Below are 10,972 nucleotides of genomic sequence, written 5' to 3' on the forward strand. Positions count from 1 at the left end.
TGAGCCGTTTCTTCTGCGCTTATGCCTTATATGTGGTCCCTCTTCAGAAGAGTTGGAAGTTGCAGGTCGTCTTTTCTTTTTGGGCTCCGGAGATAGTGAGTCGGAGTCGCTATCAGTGTCTTGTTGCCAGGCTCGAGATCGTTGACCAGCTGCTTTCAGAGGTCGTTCCAGATCTTGGCACACAGTTTGTTTGGACTTTGCCACCTCCAGGGCCAAATCCTGACGGAGACGCTTGTTCTCCGCGATCATGTTCTCCAACCGCTGCTCGTTTTGCTTTGCTTGTTCCATGATCGCTTGTATTGCCTCATGCTCTGAGGTCGAAGGTGAGGCGAAGTTCAAAGCACGTCGTGCCGGGATATTCTCCGGTCCATGCAAGTTTGTTGGAATAAAATCGTCTAACTGCGTGGTTTCATCAGTGGCTATTAGAGGGTCCTCCGTCATGCCCGCCATGGATGTGCTTGAGTATTCCCACAGACAGCGCCAATTGTGGAGAAGTGGTTTTGGGGATACTCTTTAGATCTTGGGGGACGCTTTTGATTCTCTTCTAGTCACCTGAAAAAGAATGAACACTTTGGTTGGGGATGCCGAAATTAGCACTCCGACGGACAAGTCAGTCTCCCACTCAAGATTGCTTGTATTCTAAGTTAAGCACAATAATTTTCACATACCTTTCTCAGTCTGCTATTCCTCTATTTATACTCGTTCCCTGTGCCTCGGGGCAAGGCCCACTTTTCACTCATTATCCTTCTATTCCCTCGGCTCCATAGTTCAATAACTATTTGGCCTATCTATCCATTTTATTCGGCATCCTGAACGTGCCGAATAGAGCCGGATAGTATTTGACTGGAATATGCTTCTAATTCTTTTTAATATTCGGCTCCCACAATAATGTATTGAATTTTTACATTTTTTGTATTTTTTTGTATTTGGTGAATTTAAAAAAAAAAATCACAAAATATTATACTTCTTAAGTATATTTACATTAGGTGTATCTAAAAAATAAAAATAAAAATAAAAAATTACTTAAAACATTAAAAAAAATAATAAAAATTTAAAAAATGAAAAAACTCAATTTTTTATGTGAGTTAAACCAAAAAATATGATTGTTATTTCTTTTGAAATGATATGAACAAAACTTCTACAATATTTTATTATTATATATATATATAAAAGCTAAAGGACAAATATGTCATTTTAATCTGATAAGGGTTGAGTGTAATTTTTCCAATGTAAAGGGAGATCTATATTAAATAAAAACCTCAGGGGTTATTAGTATAATTTACCCAATTATACATACATACATACATACACACAACAAAATAAAATAAAAATAAAAAAATTCAAACACTACGGAAACAATTGTGCAAGATAAAAAGAGAATATAAGATGGGAGAAAAATGAAATATATATATTTTATACTGATATCATTTTATGCGTAAAATGAGATACATATTTTTTAAAATACTGTGACAAACAATATCTTTTACAAAAATATAGGGACCTCATAGTCTTTTCCTAATTTTGCCCTAGTGGCGACGAAATTAGCGACTGATTGATTACAAAATTTTAAGATTTTGTCTTTATTGATGATTTGAGTAGGATAATATTTTTGAGATGCACAATATATTTGAGACGCATTTAGTGTTTCGCTAATGTGGTGTTGGATGGAGTTGGAGTCACTGCTTTGTGGCTTGTACAACAGTGACTGTTGTATGGTTCATGAGAATTATTTTGGACTTTATTTTCATCATTCAAACCGTTAAGTTGATTGGATATCGATAGACCCTTCATCAACTCACATTTGTATTCAGTTTAATATTTATATATATTTATTTTTTATATATACAAATTCAAGTTGATGAAGGGTCTCGATATCCGTTCAATTTGACTTTTTATTAGTATATTCTACTCGATGTTTATTAAAAATTAAACGATTCAAATGATGAAAATAAAATTTAAAATAATTTCCAGGAATCGCATAATAGTCACTACTAAGCAAGCCGCGCAGTGACCCCTGACTCGTGTTGTGCATGACTTGGAAGTGGTGATGGATCTGCCTTGAAGTCTCACCATAATGTTGAATATCACTTTAAAGTGGGGTGGATCCGCTTGATTTTGAGGGTTAGATATACCCGCAAACGGTGTTTGGACAGGCTGCGAAGTAGTATCGTTTATGTTTCAAAGTAATGATTTTAGTTAGTTAGTTATGCTATGAAAGTGAAGGTGCATATGAATATGCATCCAAAATAAGAATGCCATGTAGCAAGACCCAAAAACAAAACACACCATTTTCATATCCTTTGATCGAAATGTTTTTGAAAATTTAAAATCAACTTTTGGGTGTTTGATAGAAAGTGGGTTCTTTTAACAAAAATTCTTAAAAACAATTTTCACAACCAGTCGCCAAACAAATTTTGTGTGTTTTTCGAATGAAAAAAAAAAAAAAAAGTTTTTTGATCAGTTTTCACCTGTCAACACAGAAAGATTGTGACAGAACCATCCAAACTCCTTTTCCCTCTATCAAGATACAAATATATAATTTTGATGATGGGATGTCAAAGATAATTCACATAAATGTTCTCCAAAAGAGTTTGTGGAATGATGGCAAATTTGTACCCATAATCTACAGTACACCAACCTTTGGAGTTGCATTGTCGGTTGATGATGACAACCAGTCAGAAGATTTATAGACATAATTAGCCTTCAGTGGGCTCTGAATAATACATAAGAATGCTTCAAACAGTTGAAAAAAACCGACTACTCCAAGACGTTCAAATATCGACCCTCTCTAATCCCAACGTTGGGCAATTCCAGAAAGCATAGCTTCACATGACCAACAACCCATGTTCTTGTAGCCAAATAATGACAGTAAAGACGAGTCATTTCCCGCACAAGTTATTTTGGTTTCTCTAGTATTTGGGTCAAGATATTAACTAATTCACCAACTAATCAGAGACTTTGAAACTCGGACCACAACCATTGGCACCTTCTGAAAAAATTTCAAACTACATAGTCCTCTCTAACCTCTTCGCAGATATTGGGAACCTTAATAGGGCTTCAAACTCTATAAATAAAGCACAAAATGAAGTAACCATAGTTTTTGCTTTTTACCTTTTAGCCAAATACATGAACAATCTCCTCTTCAAACTTACAATAGCAGAATGTAGACAACAACACTACCTCCATTAGTGGTCTTTTAGGAAGGCCACTACAAACAACACTTGCGGCTTTGCTCCACACAATTTTCCATTTGATGCTTAAAATGCTCACATCAAAGGGCATAAATCCGATCATTTTCAGAATTGGAGAACTCAGAGTGTTGCCACGAGGTTGATCCACTCCTTGCAACCCTCCTCCTTATTGATCGGCTCCTTTTTGATTTAACTACATAATAAGTCATGGTGCCAAGAACCCCGGCCATTATCACCCCCCCAACAACTGTAACCAAAATTGCAGCCCACTCATGCTTCCGACCAACCACTATATAAGACGAGGCCATAAACGCCACAGAAGTGCAAACAGAAGCCAACCACATCAACTTGTTAATCACCTCGACTACCCTTCTCTCGGCTTTTGTTTCACCTCTAACCAATGTAATCTGAACGACCACAACAGCCAAGGATGTAAATAGTGCAATGGCATTAAAGATGAAGAAAATTTGGAATGAAATACTGCTTGCCACCACAGCCATCCCATTGTCATTGTCACCACCAGGTACGGTGAAAATAGCTGCAAAGGCAACTGTAGCGAAAAGCACGGCCACCACAGTTACTGAGTTGGTAGCATTATTGATCCCTTCTCTATGGAGTTTTCTGAGCTTTTTAGCAATCCCATGAACATTTTTGTTGGTCCTCATGGTTTGTTCAAGCTGCGTGTGGACGTCGTTCTTAATCTGAGTCACGGTATTCCTCAACTCGTCCCTTGGTTGGTTCAATTCATTAGCTCTAACAGCACCAGCGCGATAAAGGCAGTCTTTTATCGCAGAAGATTCCTCTGAGAGGGGAAGCTCTTCGGCTATGTCAATAGCAGTTTTGTGATCTCTGGTCAGTGCATTAACATTGGTGTCTCGGAGGTGTAACAATTCATTCACGATCTGCAAGAGAGAAAAAAATAAAAATAAAAATCAATATTGAGCCAGGCAGTTGTTTAATTTGCAGATCGAATCCTCAAATATTATTCGGTCAAGATTGTGGGTGGGAAAATAAAAATAGGGGAGAACAAATAATCAGGTAACTTGAGAAACAAACATAAAACATGCACGACAAGCTAGAGAGTGAGGAGCATGAAGTTAGAACTATTGGAAGTCCACTTTACACAACATTTTTGCTACAGAACTATTTGAAGTCCACCTTTCACAACGTTTTTGTGGCTTCATACAAATTACAAATTGAACAACAGAAATCACAGCCTGTTCAAATTTGGTGGTGGAAAACAAAGTTTAAACAGAAATTAAGATCACAATATACACACAAGGCACAATATTTACATCAGCTGGGAAAATTACATGAAGCTTATGTAATCTCCTTCTGACAGTTCCTGTTCTTGAATAAAGGGTGAATAGTTTGCTAATTCAATTTACAAAATTTAGGCCAACTCCATAACAAGATGAAAAATTGAGAATTTGAGAAAAAAAATCAACTGAATTTGCATCAATAGTTCATAGTAAGGAGAAATTGGATTATTGAAAGTTCGGAATAAATTAGATTTAAAAAACAACAATAATCAGCACCACCATTTTCATTTTGAAGTAGCACCACCAAAATTTACCTCTGCTCGCTTTTTCCTGGTGGCTACATGTAATGCTGTGTTGCCAAACTTGTCTGGAAGCATCACAATGGCTGCATCAGCCTCAAGTAGCAATTTCACCACCTCACAACTAACCCCTTTTACAGCCATATGCAATGCAGTCTGCCCTTTCTTGTCTGTCCTCCTTGCCAATTGTGGATCTTTGTCGAGCAATGCCTTCACAATATCCGCATGACCTTGTCTGGCAGCTAAATGCAATGCATTTTTGCCATTGGACCTAGAAATATCTAACAAGCTACAATCCTTTGATAGAAGTTCACGAACTACGGCTGTATGCCCTCTTGTTGCAGCAGATATAAGAGGGGTTGCATTTGATGGGCCCGTTGTTTTACATAGCTCTGGCTCATGATCTAGCAGCACCTGGACAATGGCTGCAATAAAATGAGACGCTATAAGTGTGCACTTGTCAGGTGTTGTTGCACAGAATATACATAACTTAGGAACAGAAATCTAGCAGAAACCAACATGTTTATTTAAGTGAATAAATGTAACCCTCCAAAACTTTAGATGTGGTGAATTTTGAAAGAGGAAATTCAACACCATGTCAATCCTTTCGGGAAGAAAAAAGTTTTCTGATGAATTCAAAAACAATACAAATTTTGGGATATCATTTAAAATTTAATCGGGGAGAAAAGGATAGAGTAAATCAATTGCAGAGGTACCATTTGCGATTGAAATTCCACCATTTACTCACAGCGTCAGTAACCCACTTTTATGTTTGACATTTGATATTTATAACCCAATATTTGTTCAAGAATTTTTACCTTTTTTTTCTTTTGAAATCACATTTACAAAACCAGGCAATGAAAATGAGAAAAGTCAGAAAGAAAAAGAATAAAACAAATCAAAAAATTAATCACTACCATGGTGTCCTTGAGTTGCGGCTATATGCAGAGGATCGAAACCAGACCGATTCTTCTTCGAAATACTTTCCTTATTTGCATACTTGAGCAACTCCTTCACAACATCAAGATGACCTCTATCTGCCGCGGTAAACAACACGGTCTCTCCCAATTCATTCACTTCATTCACAACCGAGGCCTGAATTTCTGCAACCTCAGAATCAAAATCTGCTCCGCTCAGAGTCCCCACCATCTGCAAATCGATACCGCCAAGAATCTGTTTCACCGCGGCCAGATCACCACGCTGCGCCGCCAAATGTAGCTCGGTGTCGTTGTGGCGGCCGGTGACCTGCTTCACGTACTTCTTCTTCCCGGCCTGATCGATCCGCTTGCCAGAATTTGACAAAACCAGAGCCGGAGCAGTCGCCGATGACGGTGACGGCGATGGCGACGGCGACGGCTCCCCCAGAGGGTTTTGGTTCTGATTCGGCGGCGGAGGAGTCATCAGCCCCTTCTCTAAATCCCTTTCCCCTCCTAATCAATTACTCAACAGTTAAACATACAAAAATCGAGGCCAAACATATATATATGTATGTATACAGATGATTGAATTTTGATAGGTTTGATTGACCAAACCAGAAGTTTTAGTTTATGGAATCTGATATTGCGGTTGGGAGAAGAATATCAATTTACAGTTCAGCACCTGTGTAGTAGTTTGAATTATATATTTTCTTGGAAAAGTTTTAGTAGGAAGTAATATTTTCCGAGAAAATTAAACAAAAGGCAAATACATACAGTAAAGAACAAAAATGATCTTGGTAGATGTCCGGGGGTACACTGGAGAATCAAAGAGAATTGAGTAAAGAGAAAGGAGAGTGAGAGATAGTACCTTCCTCGATAGATGAAGCCATGTTGAGACTTTGGAGTGGGAGGTGCGAACCCTAGAACGTGAATTACAGAGGTGAGGAAAGACAAGTCAAGGTGAGAGAGAGAGAGAGAGAGACGAGGGGTTGAGTTGAACGATGACCATAAGAGGACAAGACGGAAGAGAGGAAGGTGTAGAGAAATGTCTGAATTTCGCACTAAAGTTGGTTTTGTATTGCCACACCCTTTTCACCTTTTTTCTTTTTTGTCACTTTTTTTTTTTTATTAAATTGGTATCATTTCAAAATTAATAATTATAATTTTATAAATAAAAAAAATTAATGGAAGAATTAGAGATCATTTTTTATATTTTTTTATAAATATTTTTTCTACTCTTCGCTTATATGTAATTCTTTCAACTTTAATTATTAATTTTTTAAAATTTACCATTAATTTAAAATTTATTTTGTAAAATTAAAGGCGAAACACTTACCGTGTATTTGGTAACGTTTACGTTTTCAGTTTATATTTACAAAAATTTTATAAACTGATTTTTGTTTATTTTTTGTTTATTTTTAGAAAAACATAAACTACAAACGCGTTTGGTAATTGACAAAATATTTAAAAAAATTTAAAAATATAAAAAAGAGTGAGAAATGACAAGTGGTGGCAAGTGGCGGCAGAAGACGGTGGTGGAAAGTGGTGACGGTAGGTGGTGGGTAGCTGGTGGTGGTGGGTGGGTGGTGGTGGTGGATGGGTGGGTGACGGTGGCAGGTGGTAGTGAGTGGGAGGTGGTGGTGGCGGGTGGTGGGTGGTGGTGGCAAGTGGGTGGCGGATGGCGGGTGATGGTGGGTGGCGGGTGGTAAGTGGCCGATGGGGGGTGGGGGTGGTGGTGGGTGGCGGGTAGGTGGCGAGTGGTGGTGGCGGGTGGGTGGGTGGGTGATGGTGGTGGGTGGTGGCTGGTAGCGAGTGGGTGGTGGTGGTGGTAGTGGTAGTGGCGGGTGGGTGGCGGATGGCTGGTGGTAGTGGGTGGTAGCGAGTGGGTGGGTGGGTGACGGTGGCGGGTGATGGGTGGTGGCAGGTGGTGGGTGGTGGTGGTGGTGGCGACGGCGGGTGGCAGGTAATGGTAGCAAGTGGGTGGCAAATGGCGGGTGGTGGCGGGTGGTGGTGGTGGTGGTGGGTGGGTGGGTGGGTGACGGTGGCGGGTGGTAGGTGGTAGCGAGTGGGTGGTGGTGGTGGTGTTGGTGGGTAGTGGGTGGTAGTGGCAGGTGGGTGGCAGGTGGTGGTGGTGGTGAGTGGGTGGATGGGTGACGGTGGCGGGTGGTAAGTGGTAGCAAGTGGGTAGTGGGTAGTGGTGGCAGGTGGGTGGCGGGTGGGTGGTGGGTGATAGTGGTGGTGGTGGTGGCGGGTGGGTGGTGGTGGCAGGTGGTGAATGGTGATGGCAGGTGGGTGGTGAGTGGTGGTGGCAAGTAAGTGGCGGGTGGTGGTGGCGGGCAGTGAATGGTAATGGCAGGTGGTGGTGGGTGGATGACAGACGGGTGGTGGTGGTGGCGGCGGCGAGGGATGGGTGGTGGTGGCGAGTGGTGACAGGTGGCTGGTGGCTAGTGGTGGCGGGTGGTGGCTGGTGGTAGCAGGTGGGTGGTGAGTGGTGGTGGCAGGTGGTGGTGGAAGGTGGGTGGTGGGTGGTGGTAGCAGAAGACGGTAGTGGAAAATGGTGGCGGGTGGTGGCTAATGTTGGGTGATAAAAAAAAAAAACTGAAAACTTAAAATGGAAACACATTTTTTATGTTTTCATTTTTTGGCCAAATTTATAAACTGAGACCACTGATTTATAAATCAAAAATTTTACCAAACAAGTTTTTATTTGAGTTTTTTAAATTTTCGTAAATATAAACAGAAAACTGAAAACGTAAGTGTTACCAAACGACACCTTATAAATCTTAAATAGTGATCTTATGAATTATTTGATTTTTTTTTTCTTTTTTTATTATGGATCCAAAGGTCTCATTTTAATGTTAACTATATAAAGGACTAAGTATAAATGTACGTGTGTTATGTGTTGAGAGACAAATGTTAGTTTTTTCATAATATTGAAATTACTAAATATAACACTTTAAAAAAATTTCTTAGTGTATCTTTTCTAAACGTAGCCCTCCAATCAATATAACACACAAAAACTTCTTACTAAACTTTTCCTAAACGTAGCAATGCAACATTTCAAAAAAAAATAAAATAAAAAAACTCTTTAGTATATTTTTTTTTTCTCCAAATGTAACACTCCAATCAATGTAAGAAACAAAAACTATTTAATATATTTTTTCTAAATATAACATTCTAATATAACACTCCAATGTAACACCAGAAGACTACACTAACAAAAATATAAATTTTTACGCTTGACAATCAACACTTTACCTAACAATCCTCTCAAAATGAATTTTTCACATCTCACATTTCCATTCTCATCCAAAAAATAAATCAAAAAATTGAAAAAATAAATCACAAAAAGGGCATTCACTTATGGCACCAAATCAACTAAATATAACTTTTTAAAACAAAAAAGACTAATTAATTCATAAAAAAACTCTTAAGACTAAATATATTAACATTCTCTCATATGGAATTTATGATTAAATTTTCCCAAAATTAAACTAATTTTTTTTCTTTCTTTCTTTTATTTATTTTTAGAATTAATAACACTAACACCCCATCAATTATTAGTAAAAGTATCATTTTACTCATTTTATTTAGGGGTATTTAGTCTAACATCTATTCCAACTTTTAGTAATGGGAGAGATTCACAATTTTTTTTTGTAGCCTAAGGTCTCTCAATTGTTTATGAGTCTGCTCACTCTCTTATTCTCTCTCTAAGCTGCCTTCGGCTCTCTCCCAGTCCTCCTCCATCAGTTTCAGTCTCAGTCTCAGTCTCAGCCTCAACTTCAACAATCACGGTAGTTCTCTGGTCAGGCCTGTAAGACCCCTAACTTTTGTAAACCTTATTAGGTCCCTAAATTTTGAGTTATTATAATAAAGCCCTTAGTTTGTCGATTATTTGCAAATTAAACCCAAGAACTGAAAACGCATCACGGACAAACCTATACAAACTCTAATCGACCCTAGAAGCATAGAAATCACTTCAAACACTCTAATATTAATTATTTAACTCTCAAATTTTAGATTAATCACTCTAAACCTTAACTTTCGATTTTCACAGTTTTCGTTCGGTTATTTACTTTTAAATTCAAAGCAAGATAATACAAACCGAATTATTTTTCTTAACACTAATTTATTAACTTTACACTTGAAATATATATTTTAATTGAGCCCAAGTCCTCACATTTTTATTAAATCACAAATTGACCCCAAACAAGTACCATTATATATTTATATATACACTTGTACCATAAAATCTTTTTTTAACATTATATTTTACAATTTCCAAGATTTGTACAAAAAAAAAATATATATATATAAAATAAGTCCCTCAAATCACCATTTAAGGTCAGCCATACCAACATAGATATGATGAATGTACTTTTTGAGACAATTTAGCATGATTTAAGGAATAAAATCTTTGACTTGGTACAAACTTTTATATATATATATATATGCAACTAGGTTGGTTTGATTAGGAGGAAAACCCTCACTAGATCATACTTAGAAACCTAATTAAGACCTTTAATCCTCTACTATTCTAGTGAATTCAAACTAAATCGAAACTATCCAATCCAATTCCAACCAAAGGGCATTTAGGACCTTTTGCACCAAATTCATTATATAAGCAACCCCTCCCTTAGCATTTTACATACAAGAACAACACTTATGCACACTATATTCAGCTAAGAGAGAAGAAAGGAAGGAGGGTGAGCTTGGTAGAAGAGAGGAGAGGAAGAAAAAGTTTTCTAGCAATTCCAACAACCCTCAAGTAAGCCACAACACAATTCTCTCATTCATTTTCCATTTTCAAATACATGTTATTAGAAGTTTAAAATGGTATTTTCAGATGTGTTCTAATGGTATTCTTGTGTTAAAAATGAAATGAGTTGAGCCTTGATTCTACTTTTCTTCTATTTTTCTTAATCAGCATGAGACTACCTTTTTCCATATCAATCTCTCAAAATTTTCAAAGGAACACCTTCACCTTAAATTTCTAAGTTTAATACATATTATTTAGCATGTTTTCATCACAAGAGAAGTGGAAAATTTCCGCTAGTTGACCTCTTTTCTCACCAACTTTCTATTTTCAAGAACTGTACCAGAAAAATTTGTTTTACAGCACCTTGCGAAAATTTTAGAACAATGTATAAAAATCTTCTAGACCTCCATTTTATTTCAAAATCTTTCTTAAGGAGTTATCTTTCAAGGAAAATTGGTTTCATTGAAAACGAGTGAGCGGTTTGTGAGAAAATCCAATTTTTGTAATGGTCGACGAATCTGGACAGAGCTGGAGTATTTCTGAA

The 10,972-nt window shown here is 37.7% G+C and overlaps 1 protein-coding gene across 2 annotated transcripts; it reads right to left on the bottom strand.

Moving 5' to 3' along the window:
- Positions 1-2,509: 2,509 nt before the first annotated feature.
- On the bottom strand, positions 2,510-6,753 carry LOC114257424 (ankyrin repeat-containing protein ITN1). 2 transcript variants are annotated; one of them, XM_028197183.2, is made up of 5 exons: positions 6,538-6,712; positions 6,285-6,351; positions 5,670-6,182; positions 4,768-5,177; positions 2,510-4,093 (listed from the first exon to the last, which is right to left on the bottom strand). In XM_028197183.2, the coding sequence occupies exons 3-5, from the start codon at positions 6,151-6,153 to the stop codon at positions 3,272-3,274; spliced, it is 1,716 nt and encodes a 571-aa protein (XP_028052984.2). In that variant the 5' UTR covers positions 6,154-6,182; positions 6,285-6,351; positions 6,538-6,712; the 3' UTR covers positions 2,510-3,271. The 2 variants fall into 2 exon arrangements, with proteins under 2 accessions (XP_028052984.2, XP_028052976.2); XM_028197175.2 differs by lacking the exon at positions 6,285-6,351 and having other exon boundaries at positions 6,538-6,753.
- Between the last annotated feature and the right edge of the window lie 4,219 nt (positions 6,754-10,972).

The sequence above is a fragment of the Camellia sinensis genome, chromosome 8, assembly GCF_055761805.1.
Source record: "Camellia sinensis isolate YWXY chromosome 8, ASM5576180v1, whole genome shotgun sequence".
NCBI lineage: Eukaryota > Viridiplantae > Streptophyta > Magnoliopsida > Ericales > Theaceae > Camellia > Camellia sinensis.